This window comes from Apostichopus japonicus, chromosome 4 (genome assembly GCF_037975245.1).
Source record: "Apostichopus japonicus isolate 1M-3 chromosome 4, ASM3797524v1, whole genome shotgun sequence".
In the NCBI taxonomy this organism is placed as follows: domain Eukaryota; kingdom Metazoa; phylum Echinodermata; class Holothuroidea; order Aspidochirotida; family Stichopodidae; genus Apostichopus; species Apostichopus japonicus.
In genome coordinates, this window is record NC_092564.1 from 16,687,220 (window position 1) to 16,703,200 (window position 15,981).

At 40.2% G+C, this 15,981-nt stretch overlaps 2 protein-coding genes across 3 annotated transcripts in view; both read left to right on the plus strand.

The window, feature by feature from the left end:
- The first annotated feature begins 255 nt into the window (after positions 1-255).
- LOC139966018 (phe13-bombesin receptor-like) lies at positions 256-3,012 on the plus strand. The gene has a single exon (XM_071968658.1). It carries the CDS (start codon positions 941-943, stop codon positions 2,117-2,119), a length of 1,179 nt encoding a protein of 392 aa, XP_071824759.1. The 5' UTR covers positions 256-940; the 3' UTR covers positions 2,120-3,012.
- Positions 3,013-10,188: 7,176 nt separating this feature from the next.
- Positions 10,189-15,981, plus strand: part of LOC139966621 (uncharacterized) — a 72,008-nt gene continuing 66,215 nt past the window's right edge. The window contains exon 1 of one of the 2 annotated variants that reach the window (XM_071969845.1): positions 10,189-10,346. In XM_071969845.1, the coding sequence (XP_071825946.1) occupies positions 10,283-10,346 (64 nt within the window). In that variant the 5' untranslated portion in view covers positions 10,189-10,282. Of the gene's footprint in view, positions 10,347-15,163; positions 15,400-15,981 lie in introns of those variants that run through there. The other variant, XM_071969846.1, reaches the window with a different exon arrangement.

A 15,981-nucleotide genomic window follows, 5' to 3' on the forward strand; every position in this document is an offset into this window, starting at 1 on the left:
CATTTCCAAATGAGAAAAAAAGCTCATTTGGAGCTGCACCAAATTGCAACAAAGGCCAGGTGAAAATGCAAAATTATTTACAAAATGGAGTGGGTGTTGAAGTGTGCTATATTGCACCAAATTGCATCTGAGGCCACCTGGAAATGCCAAAAAAAATTGCATTTCCAGATTTTTTTTAAGACCTCCCCTTAGACCCCTCCCCCATGCCGGCCATCAGTCTTCAGCCCCCCCCCCCCACACTCAAAAGTACCTTCCTACGCCACTGTCGGCTACAACATTTAAGAAGGACGTTATAAATGTAGAGCCTATATGCACCTGTATTTAAAGAGGCATAGTAGTTATCTTGCAATACGGCATCAGATGTTTTATAAGTAAACAGTATTGGAGTTTGCCTAGTTATATATTCATACCCGGACGTATAGGCTATCTTCTTGAAAGTGAACACATAAAAACGTTGGTTCTCGAGCTGTCGAGAGAACCTGGCAAACTCGTTTCCTCTATATTGCCACTTAGTGAAGATGTCGATTAATCCACTGATTGGTTTAACTTACCTAACGACAATGGATTCACACCTCTCAAGACACGGTATAAGATTGCTACTAAATAGCCATTTTCATATATAAATATATATAATACGATGTGATGAATGTGACGAGTCAGTGAAATTTCCAAGTATCATGCAATTATTCGTCCATAATGGAATATTTTGAAGGAATTTTTATTTTTACAGTGTACTGACTTAAAAGCTAATTATTGTTCGTGCAACTTTCAAGAGGAGTAGAGTGTTAATGGAGAGACTTTGAGAGGAAGTGGATTTGTCTAAGAAATTCTGCTACAGATTTTTTTCTAGTGAAGATCTTATTCTCTACTTGGGATTCCTTTCTCTGCTGTTTCGTTCTTTCCTTCTTCCCGTGAATTTTTCGATCATTGCCATCAGTTAATGTGTTTAGTGATATTCCAGCTATTCATACAACGAAGATTTGATCAGATCAATTATTCAGAAATGGCGGGAAATATTTCCTATTGGGATCAGCAATCGAACAGTATGTGTTCCAGCTTTGACTGTTACAGTATCGATCTAGATTTCGAATCGATATATGATCAAATTGACCCGCGAGAGAACACATTCTTGTTCGACGTTTTCCTCTTGAGTATTCTGTCATTTTTCGGTGTGATAGGTAACACCGGTCTTCTCTTGTCGGTGTGTCGGAGTCCACGATTACGAACCTCGGCCAATATTCTACTCACGAATCTGGTCGCCGGCGACCTCCTCTACATTCTGATCTCGGTTCCATTTTTCGTTGAACATGAAAGACATCCAAGCTGGCAGTTTGGCTCAACGTTGTGTAAATTAATCAATGCCGGTGAAATCACCGCACAGGGAGTTTGCGTATTTTCTATTACCTCTCTCAGCGTAGAGCGATATACCGTTCTGGTACGCGATACGACTGTTCATCGGTTTGTTCGACGGTACCGTAGATGGTTCGCGATATGTATCATATGGACTGTATCGATTGCAACCGCGGTGCCTGTCTTATTACTCGCGGAAACCCGCGGTAGTCGGTGCGACTACCTTCCCATAGCCGATAGTTTTACTAAGGTGTATGAAATTGGACGATTAATCGTTCTTTACGTATTCCCGATGATCACGATAGCATGGTTTTACCTCGGTATCGCCAAAACGCTTTTCGTTAGTGCCGGTGAATTTGCCAGCGAATCCCAGCCTGGCGTGCGTCATTTCAACGCTCGAAAGCGATTAGCTATCACGGTGTTAATTATCGCGGTCTTTTTCGGTTTGTTTTGGATGCCATATTATCTACATGTCATTCTATTTCGATTCCATCCACATTTTGGCTCCCACGGCGCGACGGCAATTTATCGACGAATGTATTACTTTGCAGCTTTGTCGAACTCCTGTCTTAATCCTTGGATAGTATACGTGATGAGTTCCACTTATCGGGCAATTGTCGTTGACTTTCTGTCATGTAGGAAGAAAATGTCATCAAATTCTGTGTCCTTTTCTCGGTACCCCCAGGACAAGGCAGAACTCCGGGTAATGCGGGACTCTCAGAGGAGAAGATATTCCCCTCCAAAGTCGACGAGGATATCGGAAGTTTAGCCTGGAAACTTCACGACTTTCTCGCGGCGAGCAATGCAAGTTATTCGGATGTCATTTGAAGGTCGTGGGACCCCAAATCTTCATTCTGTTGTTTTCTTCTTCAAAAGGACTGATGTAGTATACCGCAGATTATCATGTATGTGGTTTATCATTCATGTCGAGACGTATTAAATTTTGTTACAGTAAAAGGTCAACTATGGAACGCGAATAGGGCAAAATTATTTCGTTACTAAGTTTAACGTAAGTTTAGACAACGACGTAAGTTTAGACAACGGAATTTTAGACATCAACGTGAGTTTGAGCAACAGCGTGGTAAAACAGCAGCAACAACTTTAATTAAAGTTTAAAATTTAGCATTTGCGAAACACATCTCCATTACAGAGAAAGAACATTGTAATAAATAAAGAAAAACTTTGAATTTAGGAACACGGTTGTGACGTCATACTTAGGCTTGATTAAATGTTCATCGTTGTGTGTGAAGAAACATTATATCTGTGATATCTCACAAATGGAATGAGATTTTTTCTACTTAATTTCTTATTTGTTGTTATTGACAGTTATCTCTATCACATAAAGCAATAATGACTGTATAGGGTTTGTAAATAAAAAGACACTTTAGTTTTATTCCATTCGTCGAGCCCCCAATTCAACTAAAATTAATATGTTGCAATATTCGTTTTCGACACATCCATTCAATATCGGAAAACTTATACAATACTGCTGACAACAGTATTTGTTTTGTGTTCAGGCTTCCCCAGTTCCCATCCCCTCCTCAATGTTCGAAAATTGTGCCGTGGCAGCCTTCACCCATTTTTATTAAGCCCTTGCTTCTCCGTTGCTATAGTCATACCCGGCCAATCGGCCATTCTCTCTTTTGAGTTGTAAATACTGCTTCACGTCTGTTGAAAAAAAAATATTACGTTTGCATAACTTCGGTTTCCACTTTCGATGACTTTTAAGACTGAAGTTTCCTAGAACAATGCATGTCATTAGTCAGTTAAAAAATAATGGAGAAGAATAATTGACAAAAATAATAAAACAAGTGTTTTGTTGTTGTTGTTGATATGTCTGATATTGCAATTTGAGTGTGATTTATTGTGCTATAAACATGTATATGTACGACGAAATTTTCAGGCTACAACTGATATAACTTTGATTAAACTGAGCAATATGATATTTCATGATGCCGTGTTGCGCATGCGTATAAAGTGCAAATCGTGGGTGTAAATGAAGAAAGATACTCACACTATATCTTTCCACGGGTTTGACAAAATCCCGCCAACTTTGTTCAAGCAACTCACCTTTGTGACCGGAACTTCAGCACGCGTTAGACTAAAGGCCGGTCACATCTGCGCGATTCAACACGCGATTCAACTCGCAACTAAAATCACGCGAATCAGAAAAGTTGCTTCTGAGAAGTTGCGCTGATTAGGACATTGCTCCATTGCAAATCAACCCAAATCGACGGCGCAACTTTTATTGCGCAACAAGTTGATACCCGTGTCTAACTACGCGATTCAACCTTCAATTGTATTGCGAGTTGCATCGCGTGTTGAATCGCGCAGATGTGACCCGGGCTTAAGAATGGTGTTCACATTGGATAACGCGCGCGTCATCAAAAACAGCAAGGGTCATAGGTGGTCCCTCGAGGTGGGGTGGGGGGGGGGGGTCACGACTGACACTGTACAGTTTTAACTAATATCACCAATTACGGGTTCCGATACCGGTGCTGTGGCCGAAATGGATAAAGGCGGAGACATTTGAAGCAATGAGGCTCGGCATCGGGAGGTTCCGGGTTCGATGCCCGGCAGGGTCGTAGTAAGGTGAGTGTTTCATTAAGAGCAATCTACGGTTTTTCCAATCTGATATGACTATCTGAATTGAACAGATTCCAAATTTGAGTTAAAATGTTGAATTGGAAGCCACCCGACGTGTAAGTTGTAATCCATAAGCCCTTGCGAGTTTCTCCCACGTTTGTGGTCGCTTAAGCGTCGTAAAAATAATTGCTGATTATTATTATTATTGTTATTAGGTTTGCATGCGACCATGGAGCTATTACCGAACCTACACGTTCTTCCGATCGTTAACAGGAAACTGTTGTTGTCTGTGGGCGGGGGTCAGTCGTAAGACTATCTGTCTTCACGATTTTCCACGTAAAGATGGTTAAGTTGAATAACTGTGACTAACATTAGCTGGATAACCTTAGCTGAATAACCCTAGCTGAATAAATAAACTAAGGCTGATGAAGTTTCCGCGAAGAGACCGTCTCAGTATCTTGGTCCAAGAACTAATCTGAAATGTATACCCCTGGAAATTCCTGCTTGTTTAACAACAACACCAAAAACCCAAAACCAAAAAACAAGGTTTACTTGTTTTGTCAACTAGAACTAACACCTGAAGCTTATCAATAAAAAAAAAAAAATAAGAAAGCCATAATCTTTGTTATGAACTATGAATAATGTTTTGGAAAATTCTCTAAGAACTATATGCAAGTGTTGTCCTAGATAATATAACACAGTTTTACGGTATGAAAAGCATGCAATTTACAGATTCTATTCGCTATCGGCCGCTACACTGGGACCCCCCCCCCCCCCAGAGATGCAGTACCGGTAAATTAACCTTTATGGGACACAGAAAGTAAACACGTTATCAGATCATTGCAAGCGCAATTTCATATACACTTTACAACCCGTGATTTGATAACGCGCGCATTATCCTAAGTGAACGCACCCAAAAATAAATTCCATGGAACTCATCCACTCTGTATAACCACTTTAAGGCAGGAATACGGGTTAGCATCTCAAGGTTTCCAATCAATGACATGGTACGTTTGGAATTTATTCAAACAATGTTTACTTTTATTTATTTGTATTATATTGACATTTTTTGGGGCGGAATATTTAAGAATGTTGTATATACCCCGTAAAGAATAAACGTATTTCATACTGTTCAATATTGTTTCTGTCTGTTGAAGCTAGTAGTTGAAACTAATTGAAAGTCTTTAAATTGTTTTCCTTCCCTTTCCATGCCCTGCCCTATATATCCTTCTCCTCTCTCCCTTCCCTCCCTACCCTCTTCCCTTCCCTATGGTTGCTTTCTCATACTGAATGTTCTTAAACTGTTATAGTTTCTCTCTTACCGTTACTGATTCTTGTTTACACTCTTCTAGACCAGATGCTTTCATTTATCAACCTACAAAATGATTGCCCTCTATACCGGGTGGGTACCTTAATGTCAGCTGTGGGAGAAGGATCCTCTAGACGATTGTTAAAGATACAGTCATGCCTGACAATTCCAGAAACGTCAACTGGGGATCTAATAAAAATATAAATAAATAAAAGAGTACGTAAAAAGGAAAGGGCGAAGGAAAGACGAAAGGTTGAAAGTTGAAATATTTCGTCTGTAAGAGTTGTTGTTTCCTTGTTCGTAACTGAGAATTAGGTAAATAGTCTGGTAGTTCTTATTATTAACAAGAAGGCATGAAAGAATTATTTATTAACACACGCTCTTATTTTGACATTTTGCAACAATAGAAATAAACACAGCGAGAGCCAAACTGTCCATAAATTTAGACCAAAGAATGAGTTCTTTTACTGTTATAGACACAAACATTTGTATATGCTAATTACCAGGCATACATAAAATGGATTTGAAATGTGGTTCAATGTATCGGGGGCCATCACCACCACCACCACCACATCATCACCACTACAACCATCACCATCACCACCGTCCCCAGTACTACCTCCATTATCATCCCACCCCACACACCCAAAAACATCTACCCCAAATTCACCCAATCCCATCCCCGCCACCATCCTCTTGTCGTTCCCAACCAACCCATTGCACATTACCTCTACCCCCCCCCCCCCCCCTCCAAATGACCGGAATAAACCATATGCATGGAAGGGCAGTGCGTCTGTGTCCTGATCGATTTTATTATTATTGCATGCAATGAAGCTTCCAAAGATGTTATTTGTTAGATAATTTTAAGCGAAAATCCCCTCGAGTCCCGTTTAATCTTAAATTTATAGAAGACGTTTTCCTTCTGAAATGTCGAACGATCCCTTGAAGAAAATGTTTGTTCTCACCTCTTGAAGTTCAACATAATTCACGTACTAAAAAGAAAATAAACAAATAGTGACACGTCACTGAGTCGCTGTTAAACAAAATATCTCACCCTACCCCTATTCCCATCGGTACACCAGTCCCGCCTGGCTTTAAATGTAATCAATACCATGCCCCCCCCACCCCATGTGCTAGAAGTCAAATAATGGCCATTCATATTCAAATTTCAAACCTCAAACTATTTTCCTCACTAACTGTATACACTGAACACCAGGCGCGGCGGAACGGGAAAATTATTGGGGGGGGGGGGGGGCTAATGTGTGGAGACTATCTAAGCGGAGCGCCACCATCGGTTGGCGCGGAGCGTATAAGAAAATTTTGGGTTTTTCAAACCCCCAGATGGCCGGAAACGGCACTTCCCGAGTGTTTTATGCTGCGAATCCCTAGCCCTAAAATATGGGTCTCAAGCCTGCAATTTCTCAGATTGCACGTAAAATCTGTAAAAACATTGTAATTTGTATATTCGATGGTGTTTTAAGAGAGTAGCTATTACTCGTAGTGTACTTGCAAAGACGTTTTTGAGTGTAGTAAATTACCACTTGCAATTAAATGCAATAATTAAATAAATGTCATAAGAAAAAACAGAAAGCATTTCTTAATGTCAACAAATGGGTAATTCCAAAACCATGTGCAGTTGCCAACAAATTTCTATGAACCAAGCACTGTCACCCGCCGCTTACCGGTACTCACACTCCACTGCCTCCACTTTTCACGGGGCGTGAAGACGCGGTTGGGGTGACAATGTGGTCTATAGCCAGGGGACGGGCCGAGGGTCTCCCAGCATTTACTAAAATTATTACACCTATAGTATACGTGTGCATCGGACAGATCGACAAGTATGCATTGAAAAATGGGCAGATGCACGTTTCGGAGCCTTGGTAAATATTGGGGAGGGGGGGGGGGCTTATCATGCATTTGCCCCCTCAACTTTTTCATTGGGGGGCTGAGCCCCCAAGCCCCCCCCCCCCGGTTCCGCCGCCACTGCTGAACACGCATCGATGCATGTGAATAGTTAGGAGTGTGCAGCAAAACTCATGTAAAGTACTTTTGTTAAAAGTTTTGAGCACGATCAAATTTCGGACCAACTATGGATAGCTCTAATATTATGGTGGCTACACGTCTCCTTTATTATTTCCTATTTTGTTTAACTTTTTTCTATTTTATTATCATTTTTCTGCAGATTTGTTAGATAGTTCATCAAATCCCCTTTACACAAGATCTATCCTACAGAAACGATGCCAACTTTTCCCTCTGTGGGATCATTGCCCTTCTGTCGTATCATTATAGACTGACTTTGTAAAAGTGAACTTAAAGGATTGGTTCAGTTGTCATACATATTTATGTATAAAGAAACAAGGGCGTAGGAACCGGGGGGCTGGGGGGCGCCAGCCCCCAGTGAAAAACGTGGAGGGGCGGAAGTATCATTCCGCCCCCCCCCCACTTCGCAAGTCAGAAAACCCCTTTTTCATTTCCAAATGAGAAAAAAAATCTCATTTGGAGCACCAAATTGCATCTAAGGCCAGGTGAAAATACAGAATAAGTTTACAAAACGGAGTGGGTGTTGAAGTGTGCTATATTGCACCAAATTTGCATCTGAGGCCACCTGGAAATGCAAAAAATTCCAAAGGGGAGGGGGTGTCCCCCTCCCCTTAGACCCCTCCCCTAGGCCGGCCATCGATCTTCAGCCCCCCACCCCCACTCAAAAGTACCTTCCTACGCCACTGTAAAGAAACACAATGGTGACAAAACTGTTCAAATATCTTTTTCGGTTAAAGAGATATTCAAGTGTAAAGTTTTATCAGATTGTGTAGAAACTGCTGATATCTGACTAGCTGTGATGTCACATCCTCACATTCCTGAAAAGTCTTTGTTTTTTTCTCTAAATATTTTGTGAGATTTCATGACTTTCAACCAAAAGATATGTCAGGAGATCTCATATTTGTCAAAGTAAGTATTTGAGATTAAACATCTGAAGAAGTTTTGATTATATTATTTTCAAATGTGTTAAAAAATGTAAATTATTTTTAAAGAAATATATTCACAAATGTTAAGGAAGTGAGGATGTGACACTCACACCCTCACAGTAAATCTTTCTACACCAGTCGTTTTCAAAGAAATTATGATATCTTCAAAGTGTCATATCTCCTGAACAGAGCATGCTATCATGGTAGTTTCTTCACTATTCTTTTTGTCTTTTTGTGCTCTTTCATACCAAATAGACATGTCAACACCTGAACCAATCCTTTAACTATTTACCCTCTGTGCCGCAGTGTGGTTTAGTCACGTGGCAAGCTGTATTTGGTCAACATGTAAGGTCATGTGGAAAGTTGGCTTATCGTGTGACCCAGTATTTGACCTTTTGTTTTCTTGCCAAATTTACACACCGAGGTAACACAATCGAAATGGTACGCCGTTTGTTTTTTTGTAAATATTTGTTTACAACCGACAATTAACCAAATGACTACCAAATGTAATGGCCATGGCAAATGAATGAATCACCGCATACCCTATATGGTCAATGGTTGTGACTTATTAATTACATGAAGGTTACTTTGATCTTAACATGAAAAGAAACATATATTATATGTCACCCATTGTACGATCACCTTAGCTTATTGACTCAATACCCTCCTCACCCCCCCCCCCCCCCCTCCTCCCATTCACATACAAAAAAAGATCGAATTATGAAGAAAAGAGAAGAAGGGATATATGGCATAGAGTCCTTCAATAGGTAATGTATCTGTTATACGATATTGCAATCTTAGCGTATGCGTATAGCATACCTAAAGATAAAGGGTCAGAGGGCCAATAGTATACGCTCTTTCACTCCTCCTTCTTCTCCTTCCAAAAAATCACCTCTCATCAATCCCCCACCCCCACCCCCACCCCCACCCCATCGGCATGAGCGGAAAGCTGTCACTTGAATCCGGAACCAAAATAAGATGATTTGACGGATTGCAAGGTCCAAGAGCAGATCCCTGGAAGAAATTTAAAAAGGAGGAAAGGAGGGGTATAACCCAGGGATCGTTGAATCGGACTCCCATGTAGGGGGGGGGGTATGAACAAATGATAATTATGATACGTTCTTTTATTCTTATGCATACGTTATGTATTTTTATAGGCATATGGTGCTTTAGTCACTTGAGAGCGGAGGGAGGAGAGGACAGCAGGTGAGTCTTCGAGTGGCATGTTCAGGCTTTCAAATGTGGGAATGGGGGGGGGGGGGATGTGGAGGGGGATTAATAAATTTTCACGTGACTGAATTAGTTAAGGACATGGACCTTTATGAAAAGGCCAGAGGCGAATCAATGATTTGTATAAAGGAGGGCGTGTGACCCTGGGGTCGTTGAAGCCGACTCCTCTGTAGTCTGGATTGTCGAGTATTAGTGATCGGGAGGGGGTCCTCCCCCTCAAAAACTGGTACATTCTGATGTATACTTATAGATAATACAATTAATTGTAAATGCAAGGTTGTGCTAATGAATGTTTGCACGGTGCATGCGTTTGAAAAGGGGTAGTGGGTGTACCTGTAGAAGTGGTCCAATTCTTCCCCGGTTGAATGTAATACAAATTCCCAGTCTGGCGATAGGAGGTGGTGGATGGCCACCTCCCCCTCCAACATCCCACTGCCTTTGCGCACGCCCACTGGGGAGTACCGGTACCAATGCACACCCCTCTCACGGCAATCTGTTGTTTTCATGTTGAATCGAATGATTGGTAGAAACGATTACAAAAATACAACTTTATAACAATGGAACTACTTTAGTACCGTATGCCCTCTCAACAATGTACTAAATTGCCTTGAACTTTTCTAAGAAAGTTCACTTACTGCCACTGCTGGAAAGAAGCACAGTAAACAGAGGGGACATGTAGTCTTAGTTACACATTGACTACCCTGTGAGTTGCCATGGTGATTGATCTCAAATTTCATTGGCTATTTGCTGTCGATCACAGTTTTCTTCCTTTTCTGTTCTACTTTTGTTAGTTGTTGTGATTTTTGGTGTCGACGGTGTCCTCAGCACAATCACCAGAACCATGGCTCGGGAAAGGGAGCTGATATCGCTCAAAATCTCGGTGTTTTTCCTTTTAGGAATATTCGGTAAGTTCAAGATTTTATCCACTAAAACAACTACTGTCATGTTTAATACTTCCACTCCGAAAATGGCAGGTTGAATGTTTTAAAGAAAGTCATGGTTCCAAATGAACCGAAATGTATAGAACATTTAAAGGAACCATGCCCATAGTTTATGTAAAATTTAAAGAGTTAGTTTCGTTTATCGAGGTATATTTTATCATCATTTCTCTGTCAGTTTGCCCGTGGTGATTTATTAACATAATTTTTACGAATTCATCTTTCTAAGTTTTCAACTGTTATTTGGCAAAGAAATGACTAATGCGTGTTATGTTTTAACTAAATAGAATATAACATACTTTGTTAAGCAAGTTAACGCGGAAGTAATACAACATTTAGGGGGGGGGGGGGCATCAGGAGTATGGAGGATGGAAGAATCGACCATAATAATATGAATAATTCAAAGGCTCAAAGAGTTAGTCATGTAAAATATATTAAAGCAAAGTTACCTTCGTTTCATTGCCAGATATTTGAAAATATTGCACATTTTGTTCTATGTATAGGATACCTTTATAAGGAAGTTAATTTCAAAACAGAGTATGTTCTCTATATGTGTATTCTGTTATCGGGTTCTCTCAGTGTTATATATTGTACTGCAGTTACGACTTTAGTATAGGAAATTTCCTGCCTTAATTGGACGTTTGCAGTATATACCAACTTGGAGTTTTCTATAGCCGTCAAAAGAATTAACCAGTAAACCGGTTTAACAATACAAACAAAAATGCAATACAAAAAGCACTTTGGGACCGCCAAGTAGACGTTTACACACATAATATACAAAGCAATACAAACGATAAGACAAAAAAAGAAAAGAAAAAAAAGGAAAGTAAACGCAAACATCCAGGATGTTTTTTTATTCTATAGCAGCCTGCAAAAAAAAAACATATTTTGAAGGTTCCAGAGGGTGAAGATTCAGCCTCTGCCCTCCCTATGTTCCTTTTGGGATAGGACACATGCTAACACATTTTGATGTTGTATTTTTTTTGTATTGTATATTGTATTGTACATTGTATTGTATATTGTATGTTAAAGGTATAAAGGTGTTGTACAAAACAATCTGACAGCAATAAAACGCGTTATCAAAACTACAGTATCAAATGGTTCCCGAAAGAGTTGATGGCGGTATTGAAGAACATAGCATAGACTCCGGATGTGTGACCTGATCAATTCACTTTGGCTTCGGCTTTGAGTACAACGTTTCTTTATGCTGCCGCAATTTTGTAAGGTCGCGAAGGGTGACTGCATAGATTTCCCTTTCTGGAAACCTAAATTGAAAAGCTTGAGAAGTATTTGATGATAGCTTTGCTAAAAAATCAGACAACATAAAGACGGTTAGTTATATCTTAAGCCTCAGGAACCAGACCCGGGGCCTGGGGTGGGGACTGTAGACTATATGTCTGTGAGGAGGCACCGCGCAATATGTTCAACAATCTTGTAAGGCTTTGTTTTAACGATTGACTGTGGTTAATCCTCAACAGTCCCTGACAATCTTATTATAAGTATAACTACATTGAAAACGTTTACAAATTGTCTATACTTTTACTTTATTAAACCCCGTTCACGCTATACGACACCACACGATTCGATACAAGAAAAGTTGAATACTTTCAACTTTTGTCGTATGATAAAATGTGTGGGACTGCGATGTTTTTTGTAGTTTTTTATATGTAGTTTTTAATGACAAATCAGAATGACGCTTTGTGTGGAGCACGTAATTGATGGAGCAGGTACTTGATGGGGCACGTACTTGATGGAGCACGTTCTTGATGGAGCACGTACTTGATACCTTTATACTCCCTTATGCCGGTATCTATAGTTTTAATACGCGTTGTTGGGTATGCGTGCAACCTCGGTGCACGCATACGATTTGTAGCATACAGAATGATGAGTTGACTATACATAGGCGTTGACTATGTATAGGCGTTCTGATGCAAATCTGGTATTTAGAGTATAATATCACTCTGAAATTGTGGGATGTACATAGTAAGCGGCGTTTTAATGAATACATAGCCTAGTTCACTAATTCAAGAGAGTTCACTTTTGTCCTTCTCCCAAGGTATGTTCCATTTCCAGACCGGTGACTAGGAACAGTTAAAAAAGGGTTGACAAAAGTTGGTACCCTTCTGACATTTACTTTTAAGTCTCTACACCATGACGTCATGATGATCGTCATCTATCGCATAAATTTGTCGTGTACTATGACGTCACGATGATCCCCCTCCCCCTTCCCTTCGTATCGTATGATGTCGTATCTTGCACGAGTAAGAACGGCGCAGTGAAATCAAAAGTTTGACTATATAGTCTCGTCAAATGATCCTTATTGAGAAAAGTTCTAGAATTCTGGGAACGAAACCCAAACAACTTTTAAGCTGATCCACTCTCAGTCCCAGCATCGAGACGGTGACTGTGTGTTATCATCGTAAAATGTGTATCACGGGTCGCTTAGAACGGGAATAGATACTACACATGATCGTGTACGCGCGATCGTGCACGCGCGATCGTGCACGCGCGATCGTGCACGCGCGATCGTGCACGCGCGATCGTGCACGCGCGATCGTGCATGCACGCGCGATCGTGCACGCGCGCCAAAAGACTAAGACCGATCACGTCATGGTCGCGAGGGGAAAAAGGAATGAAAGGCTAGCATTGAAAGATTTATCAAAAGCGACAGAAGAAGCTGTTTTTTCTTGTACGTCTTTAAATATTGAATTTCGTTCAACTCAAAGAAACATCTTGGGCCTTCATAATATTGTTTTTTTCCCCTTCAATAATAACAATGCGACAGTGGTTTGAAGAGAGAGAGACTATTTTGATTGGCTGAAATGTTGACATCACGTTGCTAACCAGACCCAGGGGTGACGAAAAATGTCTTAATTTATAGTTATGCATGTGGCGAGCGACCGATCAGCTGAAATACCGCCTCCGACTCCAACCCTCCCACTCATTACTTTGGTATATCATACGACAATACGTATATACGTACGACGGTGTCCTTTTAACCTGGCAGATAATGTACGGAAGATCTAAACGGTCCTGCAAAAGAAAATCCTAGGTGAAATTTTGCAGGCTATCTTCTCTTAGTATCAGCATGGAGCTATCAAAGAAATAGCTTCATGGTATCAGTAAAGATTTGAAATCAACAGGCGTATCTCATGGGCAAGGGAATTTACAGAAGTTTTTGCCGATAACGCCCTCAGTATTTAACTTCCCCTATTTTGAACGAGTCATCTGGAAAGACACATCACATATTTCGGTGATTATATTTCGGTTTGATATCAGAGTTATACTGAATGAACCCAAATCTCTGCTTACCATATAGACTATACTGAAACATGAAGACGGGAGAGCTAGGGTGTGAATTAGGGTAAAGATATCTGTTCCAACTTTGTTGATCAGTAACACTGGTAAAATTGAACAAAGATATTTTTGTTTGGTCCACATTTACATACTGTTTTAAGTTTTCTTTTTTATTCATGGATTGACTATGACATCATCAGTAAAGTTTAAAGGAGCTTTCCTGGGATAAGGAATACTTTAAAGGTAAATATCTTGAAAACCGGAACAGATAGCCCATAAAAGCGGTAACCGGGCTTTCACAGTTTTCGTTTGACATGCCAAGACTAAACTTTTGAATAAATTCCCTGCGAGTAGTCATCTCAAACAAGTAGACTCCCGGACAGGCTTTAAATAATGTCTACCTCTAAATATATATCTGGCAAACAAGTCTTCATACACATTGGAAATATGGTAGCTGGAGGTCCTATAACAACCAAGCTATGTGTTCTTGGTACTTCGCGCGTGGAGTATGCGTCCTGCAACCGACATAACTTCACTGAAAAGCCGTCAGCCTCGTGAAATTTATGAGTTTCATTTCTAAGAGTCTAATTACTATGCAGAGGGCCGTGGAGTATGTGTCATGTGGGTTTACATTTGGTTATATCCCTAACATATCAGCTGGGGTATGGGACACCCCACCTTTTATGTCAGCCAGAATTATACATTCAGAGGGGATGATTGTTTTATTATTTTGTCGCCAGGAAGAATAGGACCACTCTTCCGGGTACTGGAGGCACTTCCATAATGGTATATGCCCCTACCTAAATCAGTGGCGGGGAAAGGGGGGGGGGGGGTTAAGTGGCCGTTTCCCACCGTGACCTTTGAAGACCTGTGCATCTCACTGCTAACTATTTATTTCAATTGGTAACCTTAGTTTAGTAAAATCAAAAAGAAACAAAAGAAAGGCCAAGCCAAGTTGGACAATTGTTCTATCACATATGTTGTTGCATCAAAATAATTTTCCGCGGTAAATTATTATATTACAGTATCCCATGTTGTGATATACTGTGATCTTGTGAGATTTCATTGTCTCTGAGACAGCATATATGCTAGACCGTATGGCAAGCCGTTTTCCTTTTATTCGATATTTGATGATATCATCGATTATTTGGTGGTATCAGCAAATGAATTGGTGATATCACCAAATAGTTGTTGATATCATCAAATATCAAAATAAAATAAACCTGTTTGCAAACTGCTAATCCACCAGAGAGCCTGTGTAAGAAAATGTGTAAAAGTAAGTTGGCCTAACGTTACGATCCTAGCAGGATCTTCTTCAAATGCTGAATGACAAGTAACAGTAACAGAAACGATAGGCCAACTTACTTATACACATCATCAAATATCGAATAAAAGTAAAACGGCTTGCCATAAGACCGCGCCGCGCCTACATACAGTGAGACTGACGACTGTCCGACAGGTGACCAACTGACGACAGAATTGGAATACTGAAACCCAAGGGGACATAAAGACGAAAAAAGAAGTTCAACTTCTAGGAACCCAAGCTTTTCAGAAAAAACATATGAAAATAGTGATGAAAACTCGCGTAAACTCGAACCAAAGAGAGTCAATCTTTCTGACTGAACCAAATCGTGATGAAGAGAGGTTTCAAGCACCCGTGACGCTCATAACATTAGGCCCCAGCTACTATCGTTTATGCCTGTAGTGTAGCCGTGATATTCAGGTTAGAGTAGACCTAACTTAATTAGGCAGCTCTGTGCGGTGTAGGCATAACAATTAACATATGGTACTTTTATGATGCTAAGTTAGTAAATGTAATATATATGTATATATTTAAATTGAAAGCACATACAGGCCTAGAATTACACCATTTTAGCCACTTGCTGAAAATGCCCGTGCATAAAATAATCTTCTGCCCAAAATCAAGTTCTCACTGGATTTTTCCTGAATTACAATACACATCAGTAATTTGTATCTAGGCTTTTGAGACCCAGTAATATTTGTTGATAATAAGCGATAAAATGTTACAGGACTTTTTCTGTGCATACAGAAATCATGTCGATTCTTTGACTACTGATTGGTGACCCACTTACCATGTGTTTAAGTTCATAGTGTCTACCGGAAGAAACTTCCAGTGTTTTTCTTTGCTAGAGACAAACAGCAAAATCCACCCACATTTAGCCACTAAAATATCGGAAGTTTGAGGCCTTCTATACTGAAGTTTCTGTGCAAGTAATCTGGCTAATTGTACCTTAGCAAAGTTCAAGGATATATATCATCAGTGGCCGAGCGTCCATACAGTCAG